Source organism: Gymnodraco acuticeps, unplaced genomic scaffold, assembly GCF_902827175.1.
Source record: "Gymnodraco acuticeps unplaced genomic scaffold, fGymAcu1.1, whole genome shotgun sequence".
NCBI classification, from domain to species: Eukaryota; Metazoa; Chordata; class Actinopteri; order Perciformes; family Bathydraconidae; genus Gymnodraco; species Gymnodraco acuticeps.
In genome coordinates, this window is record NW_022990214.1 from 1586279 (window position 1) to 1600620 (window position 14342).

At 39.7% G+C, this 14342-nt stretch overlaps 1 protein-coding gene across 8 annotated transcripts in view; it reads left to right on the top strand.

The window, feature by feature from the left end:
• snphb (syntaphilin b) overlaps positions 1 to 7323 on the top strand; it is a 63599-nt gene extending 56276 nt beyond the window's left edge. For 5 of the 8 annotated variants that reach the window (XM_034218498.1, XM_034218499.1, XM_034218502.1 and 2 more), the window contains 4 exons: positions 1510 to 1674; positions 2179 to 2286; positions 3440 to 3589; positions 4737 to 7323. In XM_034218498.1, the coding sequence (XP_034074389.1) occupies positions 1510 to 1674; positions 2179 to 2286; positions 3440 to 3589; positions 4737 to 6732 (2419 nt within the window). In that variant the 3' untranslated portion in view covers positions 6733 to 7323. The remainder of the gene's footprint in view (positions 1 to 1509; positions 1675 to 2178; positions 2287 to 3439; positions 3590 to 4736) is intronic. The other 3 variants (XM_034218500.1, XM_034218497.1, XM_034218503.1) reach the window with 2 other exon arrangements.
• The last annotated feature ends 7019 nt before the right edge of the window (positions 7324 to 14342 follow it).

Here is a 14342-nt window from a genome sequence, read left to right on the forward strand (position 1 = left end):
CAGAAAGAACAACTTAGTGTATAGTCGGTCGAAAAATTAGGGAAAATAACGAAGAGTAGTTTATTGAAAAGAATGTCGTCGTTTTGCATGTCCAAAATATCAGATAAAAAGGATATAGTATAGTATGTAAAAGTATTTTATTCATAGTCATAGTATTAATTGTCAAAAATAAGTAATAGTATAGTATGTCGAAAATAGAAGAAAAAAAACCTTAATCGATAATATAAGAAAAATGGTATTTAAAAACATAAAGTATAGTATGTGAAAAATATAAGAAAAAGGACATAGTATATCATGTGGAAATTATAAAATAAAACAACATTGTATGGTATTTCGGAAAAATGTCAGACAAAAAGTCATATAATAGTATTATCGGAATTTTCTTTAGAACAAACGACATAGTATAGTACGTCAAAAATATCAGAAATTACTACAAGGTATAGTATGTTGGAAATATTAAAAAACAAGTGATATTATAGTATTATCGATTTTTATTTATTTATTAAATACAACATAGTCGGAAAATGACATAATATAGTATGCCGAAAATATAACAAAATACGACAAAATATCAGAGTATAGTATGTCAACATTTTTTATAAAAAAGGACATAGTATATACTCGAATATCATTTTAAAAAAACATAGCATAATATCTAAAAAATATCATATAATATAGTATGTCAAAAACATAGGAAAATCAACATAAAACATTTCGTAAAAAGTTGTGTAGTATGTTGACAATATCAGAAGAAAACACAGTATACTATGTCGAACATGTTGAAAAAACAAAATGGCATGGTATGTTGAAAAATGTCACGCTACAGTATCCAAAAAATTACCAGAAATAACAAGAATTCATAGTATAGTTTAAGAAAAATATCAGAAAAAACAATGTAGCATAGTACGTATATCAAGTATATATTTTTTTAAACAGAATACACCAGTAGAGTTTATCAAAATTATCAGAACAAAATCAACGTAGTATATTATTTCAGAATATGAAAAAAAACTACAAGTATGTTGAATTTATCAGAAAAAAAGTAATGTTGTTGTATATTTTGCTATTTGACCGTGACAGTAAGTTTAGTAGTAAAGTATCCTATAAATGAGTCAAGGAATACGTATAATGATCTTGAATAAGTGCTAATGCTGTTGTTGCTGCTCATGGAGGATTCAGAGTGTTAGCCTGTGTTCTATTACATTAAAGTCATCATTGCATCAAATACATATTTTATATGGAAAGTCAAAGAGAGTGGCCCCTGTGAATAAAGCACTACTATCTGTCTTTCCCTTTGCAATGCTTTTAGAGTGGCCCCTCTCTTGGGGCCCGTCAATGTTTGAGTGCTTATTGACATTTAGCATCTGCATTAGCCGAATGCTATATGACAGACAGCTTTGCCTCACCTCCATAGTGTGCACACATTGGAAGCATGCACATTGTGTCAGTGTGGTTTGGTCCTCTGCTGTCCTGCTGTGATTTAACACCCTGTTGTCTCTGCCTGGCCAGGTTTGACTACTGCAGGTTCATAGAGCTAGACTACGTTCCTATGGAGACTGACTATATGGTCTCAATGCGCCAGACAAAAAGCCTTGCATCGTCCAACTCACCGACTAACAAGTCTCCTGATCGCCACAGCCGTGCAACAAACTCTCCCTCGACCCCCCGCTCTCGGTCTGTTCTGAGTCCCCTTCTTTCTTCACTGTCAGTGTTCACTTTCTGAAGCATGGGAATGTTGAGAAGCTGCACAGCTCATGATGTTACAACATGGAAACCATTTGACAATTGTTTACACAGCATCATGTCTCGTGTGCCATGTTACTCCCTCCTTCTTTTATTTTTTTATTTTGTCTTCTCATACCTTTTTTACATTAAGTAAAATCACTTCATTTATTTTGATGAATGGTTCTTCTTCTCTGTTATATCATTGAGTGTCATTTTTCTTTAGTGCCAAAATGACTGAGTGTCCTGGTTTCTAAACTGTTGTCTGTTAGCAGTGATTTTGGCCTTTGTATTATGTCTGCATATTTGTGCATTTCTGTGTTGTATTGGCATGCAATTGGACTATACTATAGTTTGTGGTTTTGCTCACAGGAGTCACTGTCACCTAGTTGTTTAGGGTGTGGTTTCATGGTGAACTTGGAACAGCTTAACATGTTTTCTTTTACTTTTGAACAGGCGGACACCGGCAGCGCCTAGCAATAGAGATCCCTATGGCAACACCCCCCTCAGCAGCAGCAGCAACTCAGGCTCTTGTAAAGGCAGTGAGTGCAGCCCCACCAAAGGGTAAGACAATGCGCATGGTCGGCATGGTTGGTTTTGTTAGCCTGATAATCAGGCTTTAGAGCTTTACATTTTCCCCTTAACATCTAAATAGCAAGAAATAAGACATTTCTAGATATATCCTTTCCTGGTTTGGCACACACTGTAGCTGGTGAACAAAGTTTGGTTTAGACTATTTTATTCACATGGATATCACAGATCACACACAGATATGCACTTTGTTTAGTGTTTGTAGGCTTTGAATAAAGGCTTTTTATAAAGTATCTGCTTCTTTAATTAAAAAAGACAAAAATTCCATGTCCATGTACCATATACATTACACAAAATACATCTACAAATACAAACACGAAATACAGGTGTTATCAGATACAAATTAACAGGTTCTCTTTCAGATATTTAGAATTTACAATTCAGTTAGTAGTCGATAACAAAGTCTTGCTCCTTAAACAGAAAAAACTGATTGTCCAAATGAAGGTTTGCATAATGCAATGTGAGTGAGGTCATTATACTGGTGTTTTATATGAATGCTAATGTGGCCGTTTGTTTGATTCAGATGTAAACAAGGAACAAGCCACTGTTGGGCTAATATCTTTATTTATTTTTATTTTGTATTTTATTATATATGTTGCATTGTTGGAGGAGCTCAGGTCAGAATCATTTCATTGCCATTTCAACACTGTAGCTTATGTGCATATGACAATAAAACCTTTGAATTTGAATACTTATTAGCCATATGAGGTGATATTTAGAGTGAGAAAGAGAAAAAGAAAGAATAGAAAATAACAATGCAATTAGGATTATATATTATTAAAATATTAAGTATGTAAGGCTGCTGCCCCCCAGGTGACAGCCATAAAAAAAATGTATGCAAGTTTAAAAGTAGGCCACGGCCCACGTCCAATTCATGTTTGGAATGTTTTGTTTCATTTATCAATAATCCAGAAATTCTCAAATAAACAATTAAATATAATTTGTTAATAAAATAAAATAAATTATTTTTTTGGTAGCTACTTTAAAATAGTTGATATATACATATTATGCAATACCCAATCCTTCCTACAAGACCATCATGCAGTGTCTTGATGGTTACATCTTGTGAATAAACATGTCACTGAAGTCAACCTAGAAAAATACCTTCCATATGCTTGTGTCCTAGTCGTCACCAGAAATACACGTCATGTACGGACAACCATGGCATCCGGCCCCCTCCACCAGAGCAGTACCTCACACCGCTGCAGCAGAAAGAGGTGTGTATCAGACACCTGCGGGCCAGGCTAAAGGAAACCATCAACACTCTACAAGACAGGTGAGATACTGAGAAACTGATTATTAAAAAAGAACCCTGAGAGTCAGTTTTTATAGTCCTCCATCCATCCATCCATCCATCCATCTTCTCCCGCTTATCCGTGGTCGGCTCCCGGAGGTAGCAGTTCCAACAGAGAGCCCCAAACTTTCCTTTCCACGGCCACATCAACCAGCTCTGACTGGGGGATCCCAAGGCGCTCCCAGGCCAGCGAAGAGATATAATCCCTCCACCTGGTCCTAGGTCTACCCCTTGGTCTCTTCCCAGCTGGACGTGCCTGGAACACCTCCCTAGGGAGGCGCCCAGGTGGCATCCTTACTAGGTGCCCGAACCACCTCAACTACCTCATTCACACCAACGCAACTCCGGTTCAAGCTCCGTGCTAGAGCTTTTCAGGTTCAGAACCGGTTCTTCGGTTTAGCTCCGGCTCTTTTCACACTGCCCAGAGTCCGACTGGTGCTGCGTCATTGCGTCATCATTTGCGTCATGACGTAACCGTTTACGTGCCTGCTTCATAAAGCCAAACCGCGCGGAAACCCCTCACAGCTGACACCGACAACAACAACAATGGCTGATTGTGCTCCAGCTTCCTCTGTACCTCTTCGGAAGACCAGATTCCCAGTAGGTAGCTGGTCTCTTCAGTGGACCACTGCTGCTTGTTAAGTTTCTCCATCGTTGTGTACAAACTGGATACAGCGCCGGCTTTTTGTTGTTGTTCAGGAGTTGATCCCGCCCCTGCCCCTGCCTCGACGTAAGCGTGACGTATGCGATGCTTTTGCTCTGGCCGGACAATTTTTTGGTGCTTGAAACGAACCGGATTCCGGAGCTAAGAGGCTGCTCCGCTGCGGTGTGAACAGGAAAACCCGGTGCTTTTCAAGCTCCAGCTCCGAACCGGCCCTGAAACACCGTTGGTGTGAATGAGGTAAACTGGCTCCTTTCGATGCGAAGGAGGAGCGGTTCAACTCCGAGTCCCTCCCGGATGACTGAACTTCTCACCTTATCCCTAAGGGAGACACCAGCCACCCTGCGGAGAAAACCCATCTCGGCCGCTTGTATCCGCGTTTTTATAGTCTGACTTTTTTTAATATTATATACCAAGTTCTAACCCTAACCCTAACCCCCTTTCTTTTCTCCACTTTCACCTTCTTAGGGACGTAGAGATAGACGACCTGAGGGGCCAGCTTTACAAGATGCAGGAGGACTGGGTTGAGGAGGAATGTCACCGCGTTGAGACTCAACTGGCTTTGAAGGATGCGCGTCAGGAGATCCAGCAGCTCAAACAGGCCGTGGACACTGTTCGCGACAGGCTCAGTGATGCTGGGGGGCTGAGCGGCGACATAGGGGTCCAGAAGTACTTTCAGGACATCAACACTCAGAACCACAAGCTTGAGAGCCTTTTGCTCAACATGGAGCTAGCCCAGGCTCGATTAGCCAAGGAGGGGGAAGCCATACCAGGCAGTCGGACCCGTGTTGGAGGTTCTGCACCAGCATCTGTATCAGGGGAAAGTCCTGGAATACCCAAACCGGCAGTAGGAGGAAGGGGGTCTTGTTCCTGCGACTGTTCTCCAGCCCGTTCTTTGACAAGGAGCTCCACCTACACTAAGCTGAGTGATCAAGCCCTTGGGGACAGGAATGGAAATGGCCCGGACTATCCTTGTTTGTCAGGTGATGGCACCCAGGACAGTGGTTTTGTGTGTTGTGGGGAAAGCAACGTCACCAGCCGGGCCGACCTTCTGCTGGAGGCCGCATTCCTCTCTGAAGAAACAGCATCTTTACTCAACTCCTACGCACAGACCTTCTCCCAATCTCTGCCCCATTCTGTGCCCAACTCCCTGCCCCATACTCTACACAACCCCCTTCCCCATTCTCTGCCAAACTCATTGCCTCACACCTTCTCCCATACCTTGCCTCGCTCCTTCCCTCGCAATATGTCCCACTCTGTTCCCCACGCCATGCCACACTCCTCCACCTATGAGAAGCTGTGCACGGGCGAGCGGCTGGCATCCCTTCGTTGTGGTCTGGGTGGAGCGGGCTGTAGGAGCCATCCCTGCCTGTCCCACCACCACCTCTACCTGCACTCCTTGCGGGAGACCGGCATTCAGACCGAAAGCTGCCCCATCCCGGCAACGGCAGGTTACCCCTCTGATCTGGATACCATAGCAGAGCAACGTACATTCCGCTCCCAGGCCTGCAGCCCCACCTCCACCTGGATGTCTGATGAGGGCGATGAGGATCTGGACTCCATAACCACCACAACTTCAATAACCACCGCAACAATGATGAGTACGGCCACAGAGCCGATTCTGGTCACCAAAACCCCACCGGTCCCTTCCTTACCAAGGTCTGCTACTGTAGCGTGCTCCATGGAAAGTCCTCTTTGTGGAGAAGATGTGGAGGAAGAGGAAAAGCAAGACAAGGAGAACAGAGAGAAGGAAGCTGTGACAACGGAACAACGGGAGGAAACAACGGTGGTCAGATTGGCAGAAGAAGAGCAGCAGACGCAAGTGGGCTCAATGGGAGGGAATGAGTTGGAAGTTCACGGAACAGAAGAGGATTTAACAGAAACATCAGCAGGGATGCAGGGTGAGTTTGGAGGAAGCTGTGAAGAAGTCAGACAGGTTGGGTCAACACTAGAAAACCTCAGCATGGAAGACAGGCAGCAAGAAGTTGGTCTAGCAGCAGGATCACCCCAGGTAGAGAAAGCCGAACTGAGTCCCAGTTGCTCAGGATTACCACCAGACGTAGAACAGCCTCACACCTCACAGCCGAGGAGATCCACTTCAGAGGAGATCGCCGGTGTCACTGTGGTGGAGTTGCATGATGAGGACAATGATGAAGATGAAGCTAAAGAACAAGGCGCAACAGGGGGAGCCACACCCAAGGAGGACGAGTCATCGGACTCTGGGACAATGGTAAAAACCTACTGGAGTCGTCACTTCCTGGTTGATCTTCTGGCGGTGGCTATCCCTGTGGTGCCAACCGTGGCGTGGTTCTGTCGTGGCCCCGCCCGTGGTGGACAGCCCATTTATCATATAGGGTCGCTGCTGCGAGGCTGTTGCACTGTGGCGCTGCACTCACTGCGCAGGGGAGGTGGGTTGAGGCACTACCCTGCAGGCGGGGGAGACATGGGTGGATCACAGATATAAGAGGAGAGTCTGGTCCGTCCTCCGTGGTCCTTAACTACAACCTCTCCTGTGTGGGAATGGGTCCTTCACTTGTTGGAAGATACCTGTAAGGAAAGTGGTAGAAACAACTTCCTGTCCTGCATTCTTCAAGGTTAACAGCTAAGGGGAACATCCGGGACAGGAATTCTGCATTTATGACCTACATCTCTAACTGGTTAGGTCTGTTCTGTTTGGTCCTAATCCTTATCGTCTCCCACCCACTGGTCCTTGCTGTTGCTACCAAGATGTCTGCTAACACTACTGACTCCTGCAAAACTGAATGAGCTGATTAGAATGAATGACCTATGCTTGAATGTTTAACGCTGATTGTTTTCTTTTTAAATGCAGGGAAATGCTAAAAGGTTCATCGATCTGTCAATCTACCAGGCTGTCTCGAAATTAAAATGTTCTAATGATCTTATGTATGTATACAAATGTGTCCATGTACAAAACTTCGCTCACTGACCAGTGAAGGGAGGATCCACTCTAATTCAGTCGTCACACATGTCCTACTGTATGACTGCAGACAGTTTTGTTTTTTTGGTAACACTTTATATTAAGGTACACAAATTAACCATCAACTAGTTGTTAATTAACATGCACATTAGCAGTATATTGGCTCTTTATTAGTCATTATAAAACACTTATTAATGCCTTATTCTACATGACCATATTCTACAAGAAATAAGCCATTAGTTGAGAGTTTTTCCTCAATAACCCTCTAATTAGTGCTTATTTATTGCAAAGGAAGTTGTTGTACATGAGTTTTGGTCTTAATATGCTCTGCTCAATATGGGCCTAATAAGGCAGTAGTACCACAAGAATAGTAATTCTCCCATAATAACACTTAACAAATATGATCTATTCTTATGTAACAAGACATGAAACTATAAGTGTTAATTGTGTCTAAATAACTCAAAATTAGGTATTTATATCTAAGAACATGTTCCCTATTTTAAAGTGAAGTCTTGTTCATAACCTATAGGCCTATGCAAGTAGTTTGACTCTAATTGACCTGAACAGGTTCCCTATTATAAAGTTGCCTCCTCTTCATACTGAAATTAACCTCAACAGCACATGAACAAAGTAGGCACACGTTGAAATATCTGTTTTATTAATGAACCACTAAAGAGAGGTTCAGACACACCAAAACATGTCAAGTTTCTCCAAGGCTGAGAACACATGCAGCCTGTACTTTTAAATGAAAACAGATTTTAACAGATTGTATGTATTTATGATCATACTGTGTGACCTGCTTGTATGTTATTACACAATAGGTGTACTGTTCTCTCTATGTGTTGTACTGTCTCAGTGTGAACATAGATTAAACAGCCAGCCAAACTCTTTTGAGAGCAGCCATGCTCCTTTATTGACTTATTAGCAGTCCACTGACATTCAAACGGAGTGAAACTATAAAAAAGAAGTTACAAGGCACTTAATGACCTCATACATGCAAGTGTAACATACACAGATTAACACATAGGACCGCTAAATCTAAACAAGGTAAATATAGCTAATGCTAGCTGTGCAATAAGCATGTAGGCCTATAGAGGCTAGTATGGCTAACGCTAGCATGCATGCTAACGCTACCGTGTATGCTAACGCTAGCACGAATGGTAACGCAAATGCTAGCGCGAATGTTAACGCATTTTCTCATTGTGTTTAAACATCTCCTGACACAATAAATGACACATAAACACAATACATGTTACTTATCCTTACAGTGTAAGTGTAAGGCTTACACTTACAGTCATTGCTTTATGACGGACTTGACGCTCTTACTCTTCAGGTTGCATATGGAAAATTAGTAGCAGTCTACTGCCATGATATTCACTTCACTTTCTCCTACTTCCTGTACCCGGTGTCCTGTATAACCTTCAGTACAAATTTCACAAAAATATAAATGTGCAAATATGAAACATACAGGTCAATATCACCTTGCTATTGGTAGCTGAACTGTCAATACCCCAAAACATATTCTTAGATATATATATATAGGCCTACTTAATTTTGAGTTATTTGACACAATCAACACTTATAGTTTAATGTCTCGTTACATAAGAATAGATCATATTTGTTAAGTGTTATTATGGGATAATTACTATTCTTGTGGTACTACTGCCTTATTAGGCCCATATTGAGCAGAGCATATTAAGACCAAAACTCATGTACAACAACTTCCTTACTTGCAACAAATAAGCACTAATTAGAGGGTTATTGAGGAAAAACTCTCAACTAATGGCCTATTACTTGTAGAATATGGTCATGTAGAATAAGGCATTAATAAGTGTTTTATAATGACTAATAAAGAGCCAATATAGCCTACTGCTAATATGCATGTTAATTAACAACTAGTTGATGGTTAATTTGTGTACCTTAATATAAAGTGTTACCTTTTTTTTTTACTTTGACATCAAAAACATTGAGCTATCACTATCAAGAAAGACAACGTAGAACAATGCTGTTAAGAACCTTCAACTCAGTTAGAGGGCAGATCGATTATGTTGTTATTACAGATTACTGCTGCTTTAACTGTTTCTGTGGACAAAATTAAGACAGAGGACTTCTTGAATACGGACTTGTCTTGAACAGGAAATGAGGAAAATAACTACCTCAGAAATGAGTTGGGGGTTATGATTTTGGCCAAAGAAAGATTTGAAGCAAAAACTAGGTAGGAACACAACTAAATAAATAATTGTTTTTACTGTTTATCTTCTCCATGAACAGCATCTCTCTGGACGATTGACTGCGTAGCTACACAGTTTCAACTCCTAAACTGTTAACCTCAACCATTAAAAGAATAGTTGGATACTTTTGGAAGTATGTTATTTTCTTTTTTGCCACAAGTTAGATGAGAAGATCAATGACACTCTCATATCCCTACTCTAAATATGAATCCCTCAGGCGGTTAGCTTAACTTAGCAACAAGATCAGAAGTAGGGGGGAACAGCTAGCTTACTCTGTCCTATCCACCTTCCAGATTCTCTAACAGAAGTTTTAAATTGTTTTGCATTGTTTTCCTTGTATTTATCTTCATGGCTTTGTTCTTGGATTCAGGCTACAAGAGAGAGTAACTAGGAACAACATGAACGTTACGTTTTAAAGTGGATTTCACCTGTCCTCAGTCATACACTGAAGCGTGCATTCAAAGCAAACTCAGCTGAACTGAGAAATAAGATAAACTCCATTTGGGTTGCTTTGGTCGGACACTTGTTTGTAGATACTCACTGACTCAGTTTGACACTTTGTTTTAGATCTGAATAAAGTGAGTTGTGCTTAGTCTGTGCTCTGTGCTGTATATTCCTGCTAACCTGATGCTCTCGTGGTGTAGTTTGACTGTCACTCTGGTAGTATGTATTTCAGGTCCGCTGTACAAGAGTTAGTCAGTCACTGCGAATAAAATCAACATTGTTTAATAGATTATACTGCAAAGCATTTCTGGACACAGAGTAAATGTTAGTGAACTCAAAATGTAAAATCAAAAGATATGTAGGTTGTTATCACTTTTAGGATCAGGGTGTTTAATTGGTTTGAATGTGAGGAATTTTATTAGAAATGTCGGTACCACTTTACAATAAGACTACCCTTATAAAGGATTCATAAAGGGTTTATAATTAGGTTATGAATTAGGTTGTAAACACTTTAATAATCATTAAGAACCATTTATAAACCAGTTCTAACATAGTTTTCACTATTTGGCAAGATGACTAAGCCTTATATTGACTACTTAGCGAGAATCAACTCAGTGAGCAACAGATACTAAGAATGAAGAAGAAGATGAAGTAAGCTAGGTAGCCAATATAAGGCTTAGCAGTACAGATAGATGTGGGCTCACTATTTGGCAAGCAACCGGTTGCTCTGCACAGTTGCTCTGTTTATCTCATGTCTTTTAAAAGCTTATTAATGATTTATAAAGTGTTCACAACCTAATTAATTAATTAATTACAAACTATTCGTAAACCCTTTATAAGGGTAGTCTTATTGTAAAGTGGTACCGAAATTCTTATGTTTGCTGATCTTGTGCATATCCTTTGGTTCATGTGTACTAAGGGCAAATAAGCAGCCTGTAACTGTATAATCAAAACGTGTCTAAATGTCAGACTCGCCCTAATTCAACCAGCAAGAATCGCCTGACACTAACTGAACTGTTTAATTATTCGGTGAGGAAATAAGCGGAATTAATCTTTTTTAGTTTTTTTGGTTGACATATTTTGCACTATTGTTCACTTTATGAATTTTAAGCAATTACTTGAATTTGAGATTGTGTATCCAAAGTGTTGTGTCCACTGATTGTTTTGTTGGCCTGCCATTTTTCAGATAGTGCTGATCATGTTTAGAGCAAAAATAAAAGAGGTGTGTAGCTAAAATAATGCAGAAAATTCAGGTAGATCTTTATCAAAAATATAAATACAATACATGCCATTATTTCAGTGAATACTGTAAAGCAGTTGCCTTTCATTCATGCTTTTTGATTTCAGCTCTTGACCACAATATGTATCTACAAGCTGTACAAATAATGGACATTTAAGTCTAAATGCTGATGTAAAACCACACACTGGTAGAGAATGAGCAGTGTTTATGCTACGTGATCAAATGATGTAATAGTCAGACATCAGTGACAATCATGACGAGCCCTGTCTGTGTTTGTTTTTTGCAGCGGCCATTAGCAATGCATTGAGATCCATGAAACGATTGAAGTAATGCCTTAGAAACAAAGGACTGCCTCTTCTCCACTTCCACTTTTCCATATTTGCTCATCCAGAACCTCAAGATCACTGTCATTGTCATGAGTTGTGTTCCCATCTCCTGACTTTATGATCTGCTGGGCTCAAATGGATTAGGAGGCTAAAACTATTTCATGTTTTACAAAAAGCCATATACTCCCGTGAGAATGTACTCCAAGACATATACCTGGATGTTTTGTGAAACAAATCTATGATGATAGAAGTCATGTAAATGAACTACATCAGCGTTTTATGTAATTTGATTGGACGCATTTTGATTGGACGCAGGATGATGTAAAGAAGAAATGTATTGAAATCCAGGTTTAGGAGTTCAGGCTTGTCGTTGGGAGCAGCAATCATCTCAATCCCCTTTATTTACCTCTATGCACAACAGTCTATACTTTAGCTGCTTATATTGTAATATATGTGTCTGAAGAGTTGGTTATTATTGTATTATCCCCGAAAGCCCTGTTTTTTTTATCTTGTGCTATTTTGATTTTGTGTAAGTTAATATGTTGTGCAAACAAGACATATACCTGAGGGGTGTGCTATCATAAGGGGTCGAAAATCTGCCCAATGTATTAAGTCATCCATTTGTATGGATCACACTCAACATGTTGACACATTTGACTGTTATCAACACAAAATCTAAGGTGTTTTTTCTCAAATGGCCTTTCATAACTATTGTAGCGTTTGTATTTAAAAATAGAGCATGATAACATGACCAAGCTGTGTTAACAACATTTTGAATGTCACAAAAACATTTTTGGAAATTCATGAAAAAAGGCAACTTTTGCTGGAAATTTATTTTGCTGGCTTTCCATCATTTTTAGTGTTAACGTGTAAACATATAGCATGTCAACACGACCAAACTGTTGTTTCAATGTCAATATCATGAAACACATTTATTTGCTCAATTGGCTTTTCATAAAACTCTACATATAAACACATGAACAAATCTTTAATACATTATTGGCACTAATGACCTTCCGTAGATTTGTCAGATTTCTTCAGAATAACTTCATAGAACACCCCTCTGGTTCACACAAGTTATTAATCCAATGTATTCCTTACACAAAATACTCAATTATCATTCAACACATTGTGCACATGGTATTGTCTTGTACACAACATTCATAATGTTTTGCGAATAACATTATACATTTTGCACCAAAGGGATCATTTCTGCATGCAAGAAAGCAATGAAAAAAATAATATATGTTTTTCTCTTGTGCATATAAGATTTTAAAACATACCTTTTTGGGTTGCTTCTGTATTCAATAGCTTTTTTTATGTTTAATGTATACTGTGTTTCTTACAGGCCTGTATAACATATTTGTGTCTGCAGGCTCTTGTCCTGAACTTGATTACATTCTTGGAGCCATGTTGGCCCCTACATTTTCCTATTCAAATAACACTATGGCCCGCAGGCCTTGTGTAGGATTCCAACCATTGTTATAAATGCTTCAGTTCCAGAAAAGGGTTGATTACAGGATGTCATTTATTTATTTATTAAAATTATATTCTGACTTTCCTCCCATCAATCTCATACCGCACTTTATCAGAACCCATTCAAAGATGATTGCAATGCCAAGGAGGCCATACACCTGAGTTTGACACACTATTTTTGTCCCATAATGCACCTGAACTTCCTGCTGTAGCGTTGGTGGTGCCAGTGTACAGTTTGAGTGGAAGGGGGAGACTGAGTGATTATATACTACGTATATCCTAAAACACATAATGATGCTGAACATTTTGGGGGAAGGTGGGTGTGTTTGGCTTCTTTATATTGGTCAATATTTGAATGTGTATTGTCATGTTAGGCTTTATTCCTTGTCTGATTGTCTGAGTATGTGTTCCATAGCCTATGTAATGATAGTTAATGTAAACAGAGGTTATACCAAGTCATTTAACATACTAACATGGAAGGAGTTTAATGCCTTGTATAGGAATTTAGCTGACATCCTTAATATTTACAGATAATGTAATGTAAATTAACTATTTTAATGGCAATAGTAGTGTGTACAGTTAAAGACATCAGCATTCACACTCCCACCACACTGTATAAAGGAAGACCAAAAGCCCCTATATTAAACAGCATGGAGGAAACGTATCTGTTGTGTGTTTGTCTCAACCTTATTTCGCTTAATGTTTGTATTGCTTGTTTTTTTTACCTGAAATAATTTGTTATGCTCATTTTCAGGTTCAAAAGTGTGTTTTGTGCCTCTACTGTGTTCCAGAAACAATGTAGACCTTGACCTGGAGAGTCTAGGGAGCAAAGAAAACGAGTTCTAACCAAAAGTGTCCACAGTAAAGTGGATTATCAATCTATATTATCAAAGGGTATGGTTATATCTCAAAGCATGGATAATAAGATCCAAAACTGTACAAGAGAAGAAGAAAAAGGTGTTATTTGGGTGAACTCTCATCAAATCAAGCACCAGCCATTCTTTTAATGCAGCTAAACCATAAACTGTATATATAAATGGACGTAGTGTCCGTGACGTCACCCATAGGATTCTGCAGAGTTGCCGAGAAGCCCTTAGTAGGCGGAGTCGGCCACTAACGTCTCGACAGTGACGTCAGAGTCTAACTCCCACCTGCTCCAGCCTGATCCAAATAAGGGCAAAGAGGCGGAGCCGAGGCGGGACCTGCTGCCACCGAGCTGGAAGCTCCAGAGCTAGCTCAAGCTAAGAAGCTAAGCTAACATGAAATACATGTATACCAAGTTACTGCGTAACACTTTGGTTTTGATAAAACAGTGTAGTTCCACTATATAAACGTTACATTCATAATCAAACGAGAAAATCTGCACGAGAATTAGCTATTTTTTGTTATTCTTAATGCTTGTCATTCACACGTTAATAA